This window comes from Oncorhynchus clarkii, chromosome 2, assembly GCF_045791955.1.
Source record: "Oncorhynchus clarkii lewisi isolate Uvic-CL-2024 chromosome 2, UVic_Ocla_1.0, whole genome shotgun sequence".
Classification (NCBI taxonomy): Eukaryota; Metazoa; Chordata; class Actinopteri; order Salmoniformes; family Salmonidae; genus Oncorhynchus; species Oncorhynchus clarkii.
In genome coordinates this window covers 11405303-11426015 of record NC_092148.1, presented here as the reverse complement: position 1 = coordinate 11426015, position 20713 = coordinate 11405303, and the positions used below count along the sequence as shown (strand labels likewise).

The following is a 20713-nucleotide window of genomic DNA, read 5'->3' as shown; positions in this document are numbered from 1 at the left end:
CTCTCTCTTGTGCTCGCTCTCTCCCTCTCTCTCCCTCTCTCCCTCCACCCTCTCTCTTTCTCTCCCTCTCTTGCTTTCTCCCTCTCTTTCTCCCTCTCTCTCTCTTTCTCCCTCTCTCTCTCGCGTGCTCTCCCTCCCTCTCTCCCTCCACCCTCTCTTTCTCTCTCTCTCTCGTTCTCTCATGCTCTCTCTCGTTCTCTCTTTCTCTCGTTGTCGCTCTCTCTCTCTCGTTGTCTCTCTCTCTCTCGTTCTCTCTCTCGTTCTCTCATTCTCACTCGTTCTCTCTCTCGTTCTCTCTCTCTCGTCGTTCTCTCGTCCTCTCGTTCTCTCTCATTCTCTCGTTGTCTCTCTCGTTGTCTCTCTCGCTCTCTCTATCTCTCTCTCGCTCTCTCTCTCTCTCTCTCTCGTTCTCTCTCTCTCTCTCTCTCTCTATCTCTCTCTCGTTCTCTCTCTCTCTCTCTCTCTCTCTCTCTCTCTCTCTCTCGTTCTCTCTCTCTCTCTCTCTCTCTCTCTTTCTCTCTCTTCTTGACATGATAAGGTCTGGAACAGTTACCAAAGCATTGTTACACAAACAATGAAATAAACCGAGGACGTGAAATGTCAACAACAGAAACAGTACAATAACCATTCTCTCTCTCCCTGTCTCCCATCTCCTCCCTTTCCCTCTGTGTGTCTCTCTCTGTGTCTCTTTCTCTCTTCTGCTCTCTCCCTCCATTCTACCTCCCTTTACCCTACCCCCTACCCTCCTCTCAATTTCCCATCTCTCTATCTTTCCCTGCCCCCCCCCCCCCCCCCTTTCTTCTCTCCTGTTTCTCAATGTCACCCTTGTCTCCCTCTCTCTCCCCCAGACTGAGGGCTGTGATGGGGTGTTGGGGTCTGGCTTGGTGATTGACAGGTGTGGTCAGTGTGGTGGGCGGGACCTGTCCTGTCAGAAGCTGAGCGGGAGCTTCCAGAACACCAGTGTTCCCCTTGGTTACCACAGAATTCTGGACATCCCCCCAGGAGCTACTGCCATCAACATCACAGAGAGACACGCCAGCTCCAACTACCTGGGTAACACACACAGGCTAGAGATAGAGATGGTAAACCAAGCTGAAGACCACTACTAGTGTGGTCTAGAATTCACACCAGACTCCCAGGCCAACATAACAATGCCAGTCCAGTCGTTGGAGCCTGAGAAGAGATGTAGATTTGAGAATGTCATTTGGCCAGTGAATGTGTGTGTGCTGGACTGGCATTGTTATGTTGGCCTGGGAGTCTGGTGTGAATTATTTGGCCTGGCAGACTAACCTCAGATAAAGCTGCTATTGTTACAGTCCTTAGAGGCCTAGAGCAGAGACACCACGTGTCTGTCTGCCCACTGTCTGCTGTCTGCTAATGAGACTAAACTGTGCGGACTAAATTGTGCGGTTCGTGTGTCTGTCTTCATGGGTATGTCGGTGTCTGTGTGTGTCTAATGTGTGTGTGTCTGAGTCTATGTTTGTGTGTATGTGTGTCTAATGTGTGTGTGTGTGAGACTATGTGTGTGTCTGTCTGTGTGTGTCTAATGTGTGTGTGTCTGAGGCTATGTTTGTGTGTGTATGTGTGTGTCTAATGTGTGTGTGTGTGTGTGTGTGAGACTATGCATGTGTCTGTGTGTGTCTAATGTGTATGTGTCTGAGTCTATGTTTGTGTGTGTGTCTTTTTAGAGGAATTGACTGGTTTGCATGACTTTAAAAGAAACCCAAACCCTCCTTTCGTCCTCCCCTTTCCTCCCCCTTCTCTCAATCATTCCTCCTTTCTCTCTATGCATCCCTTCCATCTCTCCCCTCCCTCCCTCCCTCCCTCCCTCCCTCCATCTCTCCCCCCTCCCTCCCTCCCTCCCTCCCTCCCAGCCCTACGTAGTGGTACAGGTGTATCAGTAGTGAATGGGCGCTGGGCGGTGGATCCTCCAGGAGACTACGAGGCAGGGGGGACTACCTTCACCTACACCCGCCCCAGGGCTCTCTCTGATGGGCAGGAGGACAGAGGAGAGACCCTTAGAGCTCCAGGACCCACCACCACACAACTGACTCTATATGTGAGTAGGACACACTTATACACACACGCACATTGCCCACACACACACGCACACACACACACACACACACACACACACACACACACACACACACTTTTGTTGATTAAATCAGAAGATATATCTCTCTGCTCCTGTGTTACATATAGATGTCTCAATGGCCCTGGGTTATGTTGTCCTGTAGTTTATATAGATCACCATGAAGACAGGGCTATGTTGTCCTGTAGTTTATATAGATCACCATGAAGACAGGGTTATGTTGTCCTGTAGTTTATATAGATCACCATGAAGACAGGGCTGTGTTGTCCTGTAGTTTATATAGATCACCATGAAGACAGGGTTATGTTGTCCTGTAGTTTATATAGATCACCATGAAGACAGGGTTATGTTGTCCTGTAGTTTATATAGATCACCATGAAGACAGGGTTATGTTGTTCTGTAGTTTATATACATCACCATGAAGACAGGGTTATGTTGTCCTGTAGTTTATATAGATCACCATGAAGACAGGGTTATGTTGTTCTGTAGTTTATATACATCACCATGAAGACAGGGTTATGTTGTCCTGTAGTTTATATAGATCACCATGAAGACAGGGTTATGTTGTCCTGTAGTTTATATAGATCACCATGAAGACAGGGTTATGTTGTCCTGTAGTTTATATAGATCACCATGAAGACAGGGTTATGTTGTCCTGTAGTTGTTCTGTAGTTTATATAGATCACCATGAATACAGGGTTATGTTGTCCTGTAGTTTATATAGATCACCATGAATGAAGACAGGGTTATGTTGTAATGTAGTTTATATAGATCACCATGAAGACAGGGTTATGTTGTCCTGTAGTTTATATAGATCACCATGAAGACAGGGTTATGTTGTCCTGTAGTTATATACATCACCATGAAGACAGGGTTATGTTGTCCTGTAGTTTATATAGATCACCATGAAGACAGGGTTATGTTGTCCTGTAGTTTATATAGATCACCATGTAGACAGTGTTATGTTGTCATGTAGTTTATATAGATCACCATGAAGACCCTGGGTTATGTTGTCCTGTAGTTTATATCGATCACCATGAAGACAGGGTTATGTTGTCCTGTAGTTTATATAGATCACCATGAAGACAGGGTTATGTTGTCCTGTAGTTTATATAGATCACCATGTAGACAGGGTTATGTTGTCATGTAGTTTATATAGATCACCATGAAGACCCTGGGTTATGTTGTCCTGTAGTTTATATAGATCACCATGAAGACAGGGCTATGTTGTCCTGTAGTTTATATAGATCACCATGAAGACAGGGTTATGTTGTCCTGTAGTTTATATAGATCACCATGAAGACAGGGCTGTGTTGTCCTGTAGTTTATATAGATCACCATGAAGACAGGGTTATGTTGTCCTGTAGTTTATATAGATCACCATGAAGACAGGGTTATGTTGTTCTGTAGTTTATATACATCACCATGAAGACAGGGTTATGTTGTCCTGTAGTTTATATTGATCACCATGAAGACAGGGTTATGTTGTCCTGTAGTTGTTCTGTAGTTTATATAGATCACCATGAAGACAGGGTTATGTTGTCCTGCAGTTTATATAGATCACCATGAAGACAGGGTTATGTTTTCCTGTAGTTTATATAGATCACCATGATGACAGGGTTATGTTGTCCTGTAGTTTATATAGATCACCATGAAGACAGGGCTATGTTGTCCTGTAGTTTATATAGATCACCATGAAGACAGGGTTATGTTGTCCTGTAGTTTATATAGATCACCATGAAGACAGGGATATGTTGTCCTGTAGTTTATAGAGATCACCATGAAGACAGGGTTATGTTGTCCTGTAGTTTATATAGATCACCATGAAGACAGGGTTATGTTGTCCTGTAGTTGTTCTGTAGTTTATATAGATCACCATGAAGACAGGGTTATGTTGTTCTGTAGTTGTTCTGTAGTTTATAAAGATCACCATGAAGACAGGGTTATGTTGTCCTGTAGTTTATATAGATCACCATGAAGACAGGGTTATGTTGTCCCGTAGTTTATATAGATCACCATGAAGACAGGGTTGTGTTGTCCTGTAGTTTATATAGATCACCATGAAGACAGGGTTATGTTGTCCTGTAGTTGTTCTGTAGTTTATATAGATCACCATGAATACAGGGTTATGTTGTCCTGTAGTTTATATAGATCACCAGGAAGACAGGGTTATGTTGTCCTGTAGTTTATATAGATCACCATGAAGACAGGGTTATGTTGTCCTGTAGTTTATATAGATCAGCATGAAGACAGGGCTATGTTGTCCTGTAGTTTATATAGATCACCATGAAGACAGGGTTATGTTGTTCTGTAGTTTATATACATCACCATGAAGACAGGGTTATGTTGTCCTGTAATTTATATAGATCACCATGAAGACAGGGTTATGTTGTCCTGTAGTTTATATAGATCACCATGAAGACAGGGCTATGTTGTCCTGTAGTTTATATAGATCACCATGAAGACAGGGTTATGTTGTCCTGTAGTTTATATAGATCACCATGATTACAGGGTTATGTTGTCCTGTAGTTTATATTGATCACCATGAAGACAGGGTTATGTTGTTCTGTAGTTTATATAGATCACCATGAAGACAGGGTTATGTTGTCCTGTAGTTTATATAGATCACCATGAAGACCCTAGGTTATGTTGTCCTGTAGTTTATATAGATCACCATGAAGACAGGGTTATGTTGTCCTGTAGTTTATAGAGATCACCATGAAGACAGGGTTATGTTGTCCTGTAATTTATATAGATCACCATGAAGACAGGGTTATGTTGTCCTGTAGTTTATATAGATCACCATGAAGACAGGGTTACGTTGTCCTGTAGTTTATATAGATCACCATGAAGACAGGGTTATGTTGTCCTGTAGTTCATATAGATCACCATGAAGACAGGGTTATGTTGTCCTGTAGTTGTTCTGTAGTTTATATAGATCACCATGAATACAGGGTTATGTTGTCCTGTAGTTTATATAGATCACCATGAAGACAGGGTTATGTTGTCCTGTAGTTTATATAGATCACCATGAAGACAGGGTTATGTTGTGCTGTATTTAACGAGCTCACCATGAAGACAGGGTTATGTTGTTCTGTAGTTTATATAGATCACCATGAAGACAGGGTTATGTTGTCCTGTAGTTTATATAGATCACCATGAAGACAGGGTTATGTTGTCCTGTAGTTTCTATAAATCACCATGAAGACAGGGTTATGTTGTCCTGTAGTTGTCCTGTAGTTTATATAAATCACCATGAAGACAGGGTTATGTTGTCCTGTAGTTTATATAGATCACCATGAAGACAGGGTTATGTTGTCCTGTAGTTTATATAGATCACCATGAAGACAGGGTTATGTTGTTCTGTAGTTTATATAGATCACCATGAAGACAGGGTTATGTTGTCCTGTAGTCTATATAGATCACCATGAAGACAGGGTTATGTTGTCCTGTAGTTTATATAGATCACCATGAAGACAGGGTTATGTTGTCCTGTAGTTTATATAGATCACCATGAAGACAGGGTTACGTTGTCCTGTAGTTTATATAGATCACCATGAAGACAGGGTTATGTTGTCCTGTAGTTTATATAGATCACCATGAAGACAGGGTTATGTTGTCCTGTAGTTGTTCTGTAGTTTATATAGATCACCATGAATACAGGGTTATGTTGTCCTGTAGTTTATATAGATCACCATGAAGACAGGGTTATGTTGTCCTGTATTTTATATAGATCACCATGAAGACAGGGTTATGTTGTGCTGTATTTAACGAGCTCACCATGAAGACAGGGTTATGTTGTTCTGTAGTTTATATAGATCACCATGAAGACAGGGTTATGTTGTCCTGTAGTTTATATAGATCACCATGAAGACAGGGTTATGTTGTCCTGTAGTTTCTATAAATCACCATGAAGACAGGGTTATGTTGTCCTGTAGCTGTCCTGTAGTTTATATAAATCACCATGAAGACAGGGTTATGTTGTCCTGTAGTTTATATAGATCACCATGAAGACAGGGTTATGTTGTCCTGTAGTTTATATAGATCACCATGAAGACAGGGTTATGTTGTTCTGTAGTTTATATAGATCACCATGAAGACAGGGTTATGTTGTCCTGTAGTCTATATAGATCACCATGAAGACAGGGTTATGTTGTCCTGTAGTTTATATAGATCACCATGAAGACATTGTTATGTTGTCCTGTAGTTTATATAGATCACCATGAAGACCCTAGGTTATGTTGTCCTGTAGTTTATATAGATCACCATGAAGACAGGGTTATGTTGTCCTGTAGTTTATAGAGATCACCATGAAGACAGGGTTATGTTGTCATGTAGTTTATATAGATCACCATGAAGACAGGGTTATGTTGTTCTGTAGTTTATATAGATCACCGTGAAGACAGGGTTATGTTGTCCTGTAGTTTATATACATCACCATGAAGACAGGGTTATGTTGTCCTGTAGTTTATATAGATCACCATGAAGACAGGGTTATGTTGTCCTGTAGTTTATATAGATCACCATGTAGACAGGGTTATGTTGTCATGTAGTTTATATAGATCACCATGAAGACAGGGCTATGTTGTCCTGTAGTTTATATTGATCACCATGAAGACAGGGTTATGTTGTCCTGTAATTTATATACATCCCCATGAAGACAGGGTTATGTTGTCCTGTAGTTTATATTGATCACCATGAAGACAGGGTTATTTTGTCCTGTAGTTGTTCTGTAGTTTATATAGATCACCATGAAGACAGGGTTATGTTGTCCTGCAGTTTATATAGATCACCATGAAGACAGGGTTATGTTTTCCTGTAGTTTATATAGATCACCATGATGACAGGGTTATGTTGTCCTGTAGTTTATATAGATCACCATGAAGACAGTGCTATGTTGTCCTGTAGTTTATATAGATCACCATGAAGACAGGGTTATGTTGTCCTGTAGTTTATATAGATCACCATGAAGACAGGGCTATGTTGTCCTGTAGTTTATATAGATCACCATGAAGACAGGGTTATGTTGTTCTGTAGTTTATATACATCACCATGAAGACAGGGTTATGTTGTCCTGTAATTTATATAGATCACCATGAAGACAGGGTTATGTTATCCTGTAGTTTATATAGATCACCATGAAGACAGGGTTATGTTGTCCTGTAGTTTATATAGATCACCATGAAGACAGGGTTATGTTTTCCTGTAGTTTATATAGATCATCATGAAGACAGGGTTATGTTGTCCTGTAGTTTATATTGATCACCATGAAGACAGGGTTATGTTGTCCTGTAGTTGTTCTGTAGTTTATATAGATCACCATGAAGACAGGGTTATGTTGTCCTGCAGTTTATATAGATCACCATGAAGACAGGGTTATGTTTTCCTGTAGTTTATATAGATCACCATGATGACAGGGTTATGTTGTCCTGTAGTTGTTCTGTAGTTTATATAGATCACCATGAAGACAGGGTTATGTTGTCCTGTAGTTTATATAGATCACCATGAAGACAGGGTTATGTTGTTCTGTAGTTGTTCTGTAGTTTATATAGATCACCATGAAGACAGGGTTATGTTGTTCTGTAGTTTATATAGATCACCATGAAGACAGGGTTATGTTGTCCTGTAGTTTATATAGATCACCATGAAGACCCTAGGTTATGTTGTCCTGTAGTTTATATAGATCACCATGAAGACAGGGTTATGTTGTCCTGTAGTTTATAGAGATCACCATGAAGACAGGGTTATGTTGTCCTGTAGTTTATATAGATCACCATGAAGACAGGGTTATGTTGTTCTGTAGTTTATATAGATCACCATGAAGACAGGGTTATGTTGTCCTGTAGTTTATATACATCACCATGAAGACAGGGTTATGTTGTCCTGTAGTTTATATAGATCACCATGAAGACAGGGTTATGTTGTCCTGTAGTTTATATAGATCACCATGTAGACAGGGTTATGTTGTCATGTAGTTTATATAGATCACCATGAAGACCCTGGGTTATGTTGTCCTGTAGTTTATATAGATCACCATGAAGACAGGGTTATGTTGTCCTGTAGTTTATATTGATCACCATGAAGACCCTAGGTTATGTTGTCCTGTAGTTTATATAGATCACCATGAAGACAGGGTTATGTTGTCCTGTAGTTTATAGAGATCACCATGAAGACAGGGTTATGTTGTCCTGTAGTTTATATAGATCACCATGAAGACAGGGTTATGTTGTTCTGTAGTTTATATAGATCACCATGAAGACAGGGTTATGTTGTCCTGTAGTTTATATACATCACCATGAAGACAGGGTTATGTTGTCCTGTAGTTTATGTAGATCACCATGAATACAGGGTTATGTTGTCCTGTAGTTTATATAGATCACCATGTAGACAGGGTTATGTTGTCATGTAGTTTATATAGATCACCATGAAGACCCTGGGTTATGTTGTCCTGTAGTTTATATAGATCACCATGAAGACAGGGTTATGTTGTCCTGTAGTTTATATAGATCACCATGAAGACAGGGCTATGTTGTCCTGTAGTTAAATAGATCACCATGAAGACAGGGTTATGTTGTCCTGTAATTTATATAGATCACCATGAAGACAGGGTTATGTTGTCCTGTAGTTTATATAGATCACCATGAAGACAGGGCTATGTTGTCCTGTAGTTTATATAGATCACCATGAAGACAGGGTTATGTTGTTCTGTAGTTTATATACATCACCATGAAGACAGGGTTATGTTGTCCTGTAATTTATATAGATCACCATGAAGACAGGGTTATGTTTTCCTGTAGTTTTTATAGATCACCATGAAGACAGGGTTATGTTGTCCTGTAGTTTATATAGATCACCATGAAGACAGGGTTATGTTGTCCTGCAGTTTATATAGATCACCATGAAGACAGGGTTATGTTTTCCTGTAGTTTATATAGATCACCATGATGACAGGGTTATGTTGTCCTGTAGTTGTTCTGTAGTTTATATAGATCACCATGAAGACAGGGTTATGTTGTCCTGTAGTTTATATAGATCACCATGAAGACAGGGTTATGTTGTCCTGTAGTTTATATAGATCACCATGAAGACCCTAGGTTATGTTGTCCTGTAGTTTATATAGATCACCATGAAGACAGGGTTATGTTGTTCTGTAGTTTATATAGATCACCATGAATACAGGGTTATGTTGTTCTGTAGTTTATATAGATCACCATGAAGACAGGGTTATGTTGTCCTGTAGTTTATATACATCACCATGAAGACAGGGTTATGTTGTCCTGTAGTTTATATAGATCACCATGAAGACAGGGCTATGTTGTCCTGTAGTTTATATATATCACCATGAAGACAGGGCTATGTTGTCCTGTAGTTTATATTGATCACCATGAAGACAGGGTTATGTTGTCCTGTAATTTATATAGATCACCATGAAGACAGGGTTATGTTGTCCTGTAGTTTATATAGATCACCATGAAGACAGGGTTATGTTGTCCTGTAGTTTATATTGATCACCATGAAGACAGGGTTATGTTGTCCTGTAGTTGTTCTGTAGTTTATATAGATCACCATGAAGACAGGGTTATGTTGTCCTGCAGTTTATATAGATCACAATGAAGACAGGGTTATGTTTTCATGTAGTTTATATAGATCACCATGATGACAGGGTTATGTTGTCCTGTAGTTTATATAGATCACCATGAAGACAGGGCTATGTTGTCCTGTAGTTTATATAGATCACCATGAAGACAGGGTTATGTTGTCCTGTAGTTTATATAGATCACCATGAAGACTAGGGTTATGTTGTCCTGTAGTTTATATAGATCACCATGAAGACAGGGTTATGTTGTCATGTAGTTTATATAGATCACCATGAAGACAGGGTTATGTTGTTCTGTAGTTTATATAGATCACCGTGAAGACAGGGTTATGTTGTCCTGTAGTTTATATACATCACCATGAAGACAGGGTTATGTTGTCCTGTAGTTTATATAGATCACCATGAAGACAGGGTTATGTTGTCCTGTAGTTTATATAGATCACCATGAAGACAGGGTTATGTTGTCCTGTAGTTTATATAGATCACCATGAAGACAGGGTTATGTTGTCCTGTAGTTTATATAGATCACCATGAAGACAGGGTTATGTAGTTTATATAGATCACCATCCTGTAGTTTATATAGATCACCATGAAGACAGGGTTATGTTGTAGGGTTATGTTGTTCTGTGTTTATATACATCACCATGAAGACTGTGCAGTTTATATAGATCACCATTATATATTATATAGATCACCATGAAGACAGGGTTATGTTAGATCACCATCAGGGTTATGTTGTTCTGTAGTTTATATAGATCACCATGACAGACAGGGACCCTAGGTTATGTTGTCCTGTAGTTTATATAGATCACCATGAAGACAGGGCTATGTTGTCCTGTAGTTTATATAGATCACCATGAAGACAGGGTTATGTTGTTCTGTAGTTTATATAGATCACCATGAAGACAGGGTTAGTATGTTGTCCTGTAGTTTATATAGATCACCATGAAGACAGGGTTATGTTGTCCTGTAGTTTATATAGATCACCATGAAGACAGGGTTATGTTGTCCTGTAGTTTATATAGATCACCATGAAGACAGGGTTATGTTGTCCTGTAGTTTATATGATCACCATGAAGACAGGGTTATGTTGTCCTGTAGTTGTTCTGTAGTTTATATAGATCACCATGAAGACAGGGTTATGTTGTCCTGTAGTTTATATAGATCACCATGAAGACAGGGTTATGTTGTCCTGTAGTTTATATAGATCACCATGATGACAGGGTTATGTTTATATAGATCACCATGAAGACAGGGTTAGATCACCATGAAGACAGGGCTATGTTGTCCTGTATATATAGATCACCATGAAGACAGGGTTATGTTGTCCTGTAGGGTATGTTCCTGTAGTTTATATAGATCACCATGAAGACAGGGTTATGTTGTCCTGTAGTTTATATAGATCACCATGAAGACAGGGTTATGTTTTCCTGTAGTTTATATAGATCACCATGATGACAGGGTTATGTTGTTCTGTAGTTTATATAGATCACCATGAAGACAGGGTTATGTTGTCCTGTAGTTTATATAGATCACCATGAAGACCCTAGGTTATGTTGTCCTGTAGTTTATATAGATCACCATGTAATTTATATAGATCACCATGAAGACAGGGTTATGTTGTCCTGTAGTTTATATAGATCACCATGAATACAGGGTTATGTTTTCCTGTAGTTTATATAGATCACCATGAAGACAGGGTTATGTTGTCCTGTAGTTTATATTGATCACCATGAAGACAGGGTTATGTTGTCCTGTAGTTGTTCTGTAGTTTATATAGATCACCATGAAGACAGGGTTATGTTGTCCTGCAGTTTATATAGATCACCATGAAGACAGGGTTATGTTTTCCTGTAGTTTATATAGATCACCATGATGACAGGGTTATGTTGTCCTGTAGTTGTTCTGTAGTTTATATAGATCACCATGAAGACAGGGTTATGTTGTCCTGTAGTTTATATAGATCACCATGAAGACAGGGTTATGTTGTTCTGTAGTTTATATAGATCACCATGAATACAGGGTTATGTTGTCCTGTAGTTTATATAAATCACCATGAAGACAGGGTTATGTTGTCCTGTAGTTCATATAGATCACCATGAAGACAGGGTTATGTTGTCCTGTAGTGTATATAGAACACCATGAAGACAGGGTTATGTTTTCCTGTAGTTTATATAGATCACTATGATGACAGGGTTATGTTGTCCTGTAGTTGTTCTGTAGTTTATATAGATCACCATGAAGACAGGGTTATGTTGTCCTGTAGTTTATATAGATCACCATGAAGACAGGGTTATGTTGTCCTGTAGTTGTTCTGTAGTTTATATAGATCACCATGAATACAGGGTTATGTTGTTCTGTAGTTGTTCTGTAGTTTATATAGATCACCATGAAGACAGGGTTGTGTTGTTCTGTAGTTTATATAAATCACCATGAAGACAGGGTTATGTTGTCCTGTAGTTCATATAGATCACCATGAAGACAGGGTTATGTTGTCCTGTAGTGTATATAGAACACCATGAAGACAGGGTTATGTTTTCCTGTAGTTTATATAGATCACCATGATGACAGGGTTATGTTGTCCTGTAGTTGTTCTGTAGTTTATATAGATCACCATGAAGACAGGGTTATGTTGTCCTGTAGTTGTTCTGTAGTTTATATAGATCACCATGAATACAGGGTTATGTTGTTCTGTAGTTGTTCTGTAGTTTATATAGATCACCATGAAGACAGGGTTATGTTGTCCTGTAGTTTATATAGATCACCATGAAGACCCTAGGTTATGTTGTCCTGTAGTTTATATAGATCACCATGAAGACAGGGTTATGTTGTTCTGTAGTTTATATAGATCACCATGAAGGCAGGGTTATGTTGTTCTGTAGTTTATATAGATCACCATGAAGACAGGGTTATGTTGTTCTGTAGTTTATATAGATCACCATGAATACAGGGTTATGTTGTTCTGTAGTTGTTCTGTAGTTTATATAGATCACCATGAAGACAGGGTTGTGTTGTTCTGTAGTTTATATAGATCACCATGAAGACAGGGTTATGTTGTCCTGTAGTTTATATAGATCACCATGAAGACAGGGTTATGTTGTTCTGTAGTTTATATAGATCACCATGAAGACAGGGTTATGTCGTTCTGTAGTTTATATAGATCACCATGAAGACCCTAGGTTATGTTGTCCTGTAGTCTATATAGATCACTCTGAAGACAGGGCATGTGAATCCAGCATTATCCTGGGTTAAACACAGCTAGACTGAGCCTTGGGCAGAGCCTGCTAAGATAGTCAGACTTAATAACACCAACATCAGGCCAATGCTAAGATTTAATAACACCAACATCAGATGCAGTGTAAGATTTAAGAACATTTACACCAGGCCCAGGCTAAGATTTAATAACACCAACATCAGGCCCAGGCTAAGATTTAATAACACCAACATCAGGCCCAGGCTAAGATTTAATAACACCAACACCAGGTACAAACTGAGATTTAATAACACCAACATCAGGCCCAGGCTAAGATTTAATAACACCAACACCAGGCCCAGGCTAAGATTTAATAACACCAACACCAGTCCCAGGCTGAGATTTAATAACACCAACACCAGGCCCAGGATAATATTTAATAACACCAACACCAGGCCCAGGATAATATTTAATAACACCAACACCAGGCCCAGGCTGAGATTTAATAACACCAACACCAGGCCCAGGCTAAGATTTAATAACACCAACACCAGGCCCAGGCTGAGATTTAATAACACCAACACCAGGCCCAGGATAATATTTAATAACACCAACACCAGGCCCAGGATAATATTTAATAACACCAACACCAGGCCCAGGATAATATTTAATAACACCAACACCAGGCCCAGGCTGAGATTTAATAACACCAACACCAGGCCCAGGATAATATTTAATAACACCAACACCAGGCCCAGGATAATATTTAATAACACCAACACCAGGCCCAGGCTGAGATTTAATAACACCAACACCAGGCCCAGGATAATATTTAATAACACCAACACCAGGCCCAGGATAATATTTAATAACACCAACACCAGGCCCAGGCTAAGATTTAATAACACCAACACCAGGCCCAGGATAATATTTAATAACACCAACACCAGGCCCAGGCTGAGTTTTAATAACACCAACACCAGGCCCAGGATAATATTTAATAACACCAACACCAGGCCCAGGCTAAGATTTAATAACACCAACATCAGGCCCAGGCTGAGATTTAATAACACCAACACCAGGCCCAGGCTAAGATTTAATAACACCAACACCAGGCCCAGGCTGAGATTTAATAACACCAACACCAGGCCCAGGCTAAGATTTAATAACACCAACACCAGGCCCAGGCTAAGATTTAATAACACCAACACCAGGCCCAGGCTAAGATTTAATAACACCAACACCAGGCCCAGGATAAGATTTAATAACACCAACACCAGGCCCAGGATTTAATAAGATTTAATAATAACACCAACACCAGGCCCAGGCCCAGATAATATTTAATAACACCAACACCTAAGATTTAATAACACCAACACCAGGCCCAGGCTGAGATTTAATAACACCAACACCAGGCCCAGGATAAGATTTAATAACACCAACACCAGGCCCAGGCTGAGATTTAATAACACCAACACCAGGCCCAGGATAAGATTTAATAACACCAACACCAGGCCCAGGCTGAGATTTAATAACACCAACACCAGGCCCAGGATAAGATTTAATAACACCAACACCAGGCCCAGGCTAAGATTTAATAACACCAACACCAGGCCCAGGATAATATTTAATAACACTAACACCAGACCCAGGATAAGATTTAATAACACCAACACCAGGCCCAGGATAATATTTAATAACACCAACACCAGGCCCAGGTTAAGATTTAATAACACCAACACCAGGCCCAGGATAATATTTAATAACACTAACACCAGGCCCAGGATAAGATTTAATAACACCAACACCAGGCCCAGGATAATATTTAATAACACCAACACCAGGCCCAGGATAATATTTAATAACACCAACACCAGGCCCAGGATAATATTTAATAACACTAACACCAGTCCCAGGATAATATTTGATTAAAGAGATGCAGCATACCTCTGAGGTCTCCCTAGCTGTGGGAGAGAGGGGGCTCTGAGGGAAAAAGTTAGAACCACATCTCCCTGGAAACAGACCAGCTTCATCTCTATGGTTTCACCTGTATTTAAAACAACAGATTAGTTCTATTTTTTAAAAATATATGAAAAAATATGAAAAATAGCGGTTATAAAGATCAGAAAATAGAAGATTAAACGTTGCCATCACAGACCCATGTAATGCAGTTACATTTCGACAACCTCTGTTTCTCTATCCCTCTCACCTTTTTCTCTCTCCCTCTTACACCTTCTCTCTCCCTCTCTCTCTCTCTCTGTCGTTCTCCAGATCATCTTCCATAGGCAGAATCCAGGGATCGACTATGAATTCTACATCCCAACAGAAAAGAAAGTGGAAGAGAGGGAGAGGCCGCGAGAGAGAGAAAGAGAGAGGCCTAGAGAGAGAGAAGTAGAGCGGGAACGACCGAGGGCACCCCTGAGAGACACTAGTGAGCTTGACATTCCTCTTTTCTCCTCTTCCCCCTGTTATTTTCCAGTGGTGTTCAGAATAAAGCTGATGATCTGACCTGATAGTGACAGGTCAGATCATCAGGGAATAGGATCAGGAAGTAGATCATCAGCGAATCAGGACCCAGAAGTAGATCGTCAGGGAATAGGACCAGGAAGTAGATCATCAGGGAATAGGACCAGGAAGTAGCATGGGATGATGTCACGCTCTGTTCTCTGTTACTGTCCTTTAAGAATAAAGATGTATTATGTGTCTAATGTTAAGGAATTATATTTTATCTTTATTTAACTAGGCAAGTCAGTTAAGAACAAATTCTTATTTTCAATGACGGCCTAGTATTTAGTGGGTTTACTGCTTTGTTCAGGGGCAGAACGACAGATTTGTACCTTGTCAGCTCGGGGATTCGAACTTGCAACTAGCCTAGTGGTTAGAGTGTTACTAGTCCAACGCTCGAACCACTAGGCTACCCTGCCGCCCCATATATCACCTGTCTAGATGTAATTGACAGTAATTAGAACTAATCCAAGCCAGACTGGAGACAGTGAGTCTGAGTAGTGGGGCAGCAGGTAGCCTAGTGGTTAGAGTGTTGGATTAGGGGGCAGCAGGTAGCCTAGTGGTTAGAGTGTTGGATTAGGGGGCAGCAGGTAGCCTCGTGGTTAGAGTGTTGGATTAGGGGGCAGCAGGTAGCCTAGTGGTTAGAGTGTTGGATTAGGGGGCAGCAGGTAGCCTAGTGGTTAGAGTGTTGGATTAGGGGGCAGCAGGTAGCCTAGTGGTTAGAGTGTTGGATTAGGGGGCAGCAGGTAGCCTAGTGGTTAGAGTGTTGGATTAGGGGGCAGCAGGTAGCCTAGTGGTTAGAGTGTTGGATTAGGGGGCAGCAGGTAGCCTAGTGGTTAGAGTGTTGGATTAGGGGGCAGCAGGTAGCCTCGTGGTTAGAGTGTTGGATTAGGGGGCAGCAGGTAGCCTAGTGGTTAGAGTGTTGGATTAGGGGGCAGCAGGTAGCCTAGTGGTTAGAGTGTTGGATTAGGGGGCAGCAGGTAGCCTAGTGGTTAGAGTGTTGGATTAGGGGGCAGCAGGTAGCCTAGTGGTTAGAGTGTTGGATTAGGGGGCAGCAGGTAGCCTAGTGGTTAGAGTGTTGGATTAGGGGGCAGCAGGTAGCCTAGTGGTTAGAGTGTTGGATTAGGGGGCAGCAGGTAGCCTAGTGGTTAGAGTGTTGGATTAGGGGGCAGCAGGTAGCCTAGTGGTTAGAGTGTTGGATTAGGGGGCAGCAGGTAGCCTAGTGGTTAGAGTGTTGGATTAGGGGGCAGCAGGTAGCCTAGTGGTTAGAGTGTTGGATTAGTAACCAGACGGTCGCAAGATTGAATCCCAGAGCTGACAAGGTAAAAAATCTGTTGTTCTGTCCCCTGAACAAGGCAGTTAACCCACTGTTCCTAGACCGTCATTGAAAATAAGAATTTGTTCTTTACTGACTTGCCTAGTTAAATAAAGGTAAAATAAATAGTGTACTTTAGATGTGTGGCCAGTGGTGAGTGAAGAAGGGTTAGGGAAGCAGGGGGAGGGAATTGAAGGCCAGGGGTGAGGGGGAGAAAAGTTTGGCTAGAGGGAGAGAAGGGTTAGGGAAAGGGGTGAGAGAAGTGAGGTGTGTCTGAAACTAAAAATAACATCATTTTTACATCATCTGCTTGAACAAGTGATTCACTCTCTGTTTTTATTTGTTCTGTTCCTTCCATTTCTCTCTCTCTCTGTCTCTCTCTCTCTCTCTCTGTCTCTCTCTCTCTCTCTCTCTCTCTCTCTCTCTCTCTCTCTCTCTCTCTCTCTCTCTCTCTCTCTGTCTCTCTCTCTCTCTCTCTCTCTCTCTCTCTCTGTCTCTCTCTGTCTCTCTCTCTCTCTCTCTCTCTCTCTGTCTCTCTCTCTCTCTCTCTCTCTCTCTCTCTCTCTCTCTCTCTCTCTCTCTCTCTCTCTCTCTGTCTCTCTCTCTCTCTCTCTCTCTCGCTCTCAGGTTCTCTCATTGTAACAGTGGAAGACCCTATCCCTCCTCCCCCCATCTCCTCTTCATCCTCTTCCTCCTCCTCCTCTTCTTCCTCAGACAGATGGACAGCTGAGAGCTCCCGCCCCCGAGGCTCAGTACCCAATCGGAATGCTCGAATCCCACCTCGTACCGACCTGCCCCTCGACACCCAGTCACCCTTCGTATGGAGGAGGGGCGGGCTCACTGAGTGTACTGCTTCCTGTGGCAAAGGTCAGAGTAAAAAAAAATACTTGGACTGTGTGTATATGTGTGTGTGTTAGGGCGTGCACGTGCATGTGTGTGCCTATAATCATAGTTCGCTGTGTGTATAATTTTTCTGCTGATACAGTTCTAGGTTCAGCAAAATGCTCCCAAATCCTGTCCTTTACCATAAGGAGGGAAAACACAAAACTGGCCTTAGATCAGTGTCTAATGGCAACAACTTCATCATACTTGCTGTGTTACATCTCCCTCTTGTGGTTATTCAAGGGAAGTGGAACACTGTTGAACTGAAACAGTTAGAATGAGACAGTTTATGGGTGCGTTTGAGTGGTAGACTAAAGCAGCCGACTGTAGCTGAAAGTGGAGAAGTGAGGTCGGGGGAGGTGTGTCTGCTACAGCAGAAAGGGGAACACTGTTGAACTGAAACAGTTAGAATGAGACAGTTTATAAGTGCGTTTGAGTGGTAGACTAAAGCAGCCGACTGTAGCTGAAAGTGGAGAAGTGAGGTCGGGGGAGGTGTGTCTGCTACAGCAGAAAGGGGAACACTGTTGAACTGAAACAGTTAGAATGAGACAGTTTATGGGTGCGTTTGAGTGGTAGACTAAAGCAGCCGACTGTAGCTGAAAGTGGAGAAGTGAGGTCGGGGGAGGTGTGTCTGCTACAGCAGAAAGGGGAACACTGTTGAACTGAAACAGTTAGAATGAGACAGTTTATGGGTGCGTTTGAGTGGTAGACTAAAGCAGCCGACTGTATCTGAAAGTGGAGAAGTGAGGTCGGGGGAGGTGTGTCTGCTACAGCAGAAAGGGGAACACTGTTGAACTGAAACAGTTAGAATGAGACAGTTTATGGGTGCGTTTGAGTGGTAGACTAAAGCAGCCGACTGTAGCTGAAAGTGGAGAAGTGAGGTCGGGGGAGGTGTGTCTGCTACAGCAGAAAGGGGAACAGCAAGGCTCGGTGAAACACGGCAGGGTTCATTGTTTAGAAAAGCTTTTCTTTGTCATGTCGATTCCCATATCACACAATCACAAACTCTAAATATATGTGTGTAAATTGTACTATCAATTGGGGAGAGAGAGACTCAAATATCACATTCATTTGAACATATCCACTGTATACATATGAATCCCTGCAGAGAGGACGAGGCGAAGCGATCAAATTTACTCTACCCAAAATCTGTCCACGTGAGATGAGCTCTTTTTTGTATCGAGGTCTATGAGAGATTGTCAAATTAAGTGAGGCTTATTTAATAGAATAGAAGTTTCATAATGTTTAAGCTGTTACAAATGTACTAATATAAGTGGATGCACATTAGTGCCTGTTGTTCACACGCATATCTGCCCTCTCATTGGCTAGAATGGTCCCACCTGATCTCGCCTGCCTTCAAATCATTAAGGACAGTATTTCCATTGTTAGAGTGGTCACTCGACTATCTTGTCAATATAATAGATCATCTTTGAATGCGGCAAAGTTGCTTCCTGTTTCAGTCACGTCTTTGGTCCCGTTCGCGTGGGTCAAACAAAAACCCTCTAATGATTGGTTGACGATAGAGCCTCCCACAATCCAGGAGATGACTGAAGGCTGCTGCTGGTGAGGAGCAACTGCAGAAGATTGAAGTCACTGCAGTCAAAACTTCATGACCTTTGATCACATATAGTGATTGTAGAGGTCATGTAGTTGACATGTAGGCATCAAGTCTGACCATTTTTATCCCAGTAAGACAACACAATTTGAAAGGCGGTGACCTCGTCAATGACTTGACAAAAGTGATCAGCTCGAACGCCATCCTATATCCCAGTACAGCAGGTATCATCAACTAGATTCATCCTATAACTTTCCTACCAGGCTCCCAGTACAGCAGGTATCATCAACTAGATCCATCCTATAACTTTCCTACCAGGCTCCCAGTACAGCAGGTATCATCAACTAGATTCATCCTATAACTTTCCTACCAGGCTCCCAGTACAGCAGGTATCATCAACTAGATTCATCCTATAACTTTCCTACCAGGCTCCCAGTACAGCAGGTATCATCAACTAGATCCATCCTATAACTTTCCTACCAGGCTCCCAGTACAGCAGGTATCATCAACTAGATTCATCCTATAACTTTCCTACCAGGCTCCCAGTACAGCAGGTATCATCAACTAGATTAATCCTATAACTTTCCTACCAGGCTCCCAGTACAGCAGGTATCATCAACTAGATCCATCCTATAACTTTCCTACCAGGCTCCCAGTACAGCAGGTATCATCAACTAGATCCATCCTATAACTTTCCTACCAGGCTCCCAGTACAGCAGGTATCATCAACTAGATCCATCCTATAACTTTCCTACCAGGCTCCCAGTACAGCAGGTATCATCAACTAGATTCATCCTATAACTTTCCTACCAGGCTCCCAGTACAGCAGGTATCATCAACTAGATTCATCCTATAACTTTCCTACCAGGCTCCCAGTACAGCAGGTATCATCAACTAGATTCATCCTATAACTTTCCTACCAGGCTAGTACAGCACTTTCATCAACTAGATTCATCCTATAACTTTCCTACCAGGCTCCCAGTACAGCAGGTATCATCAACTAGATTCATCCTATAACTTTCCTACCAGGCTCCCAGTACAGCAGGTATCATCAACTAGATTCATCCTATAACTTTCCTACCAGGCTCCCAGTACAGCAGGTATCATCAACTAGATTCATCCTATAACTTTCCTACCAGGCTCCCAGTACAGCAGGTATCATCAACTAGATTCATCCTATAACTTTCCTACCAGGCTCCCAGTACAGCAGGTATCATCAACTAGTCATCCTATAACTTTCCTACCAGGCTCCCAGTACAGCAGGTATCATCAACTAGATTCATCCTATAACTTTCCTACCAGGCTCCCAGTACAGCAGGTATCATCAACTAGATTCATCCTATAACTTTCCTACCAGGCTCCCAGTACAGCAGGTATCATCAACTAGATCCATCCTATAACTTTCCTACCAGGCTCCCAGTACAGCAGGTCATCCTATAATCACCAGGCTCCCAGTACAGCAGTATCATCAACTAGATTCATCCTATAACTTTCCTAGATTCATCCTATAACTTTCCTACCAGGCTCCCAGTACAGCAGGTATCATCAACTAGATTCATCCTATAACTTTC

The 20713-nt window shown here is 41.4% G+C and overlaps 2 protein-coding genes across 3 annotated transcripts in view; both read left to right on the top strand.

Annotated features, from left to right (window-relative positions):
• LOC139421213 (uncharacterized) overlaps positions 1–20713 on the top strand; it is a 1124809-nt gene that overhangs the window by 149714 nt on the left and 954382 nt on the right. The gene's annotated exons all lie outside the window — the stretch shown is intronic.
• Positions 1–20713, top strand: part of LOC139421179 (thrombospondin type-1 domain-containing protein 4-like) — a 99835-nt gene that overhangs the window by 62831 nt on the left and 16291 nt on the right. For both annotated transcript variants that reach the window (XM_071171812.1, XM_071171803.1), the window contains exons 7-10: positions 849–1053; positions 1875–2059; positions 15157–15316; positions 17333–17572. In XM_071171812.1, coding sequence (XP_071027913.1) covers positions 849–1053; positions 1875–2059; positions 15157–15316; positions 17333–17572 — 790 coding nt within the window. The remainder of the gene's footprint in view (positions 1–848; positions 1054–1874; positions 2060–15156; positions 15317–17332; positions 17573–20713) is intronic.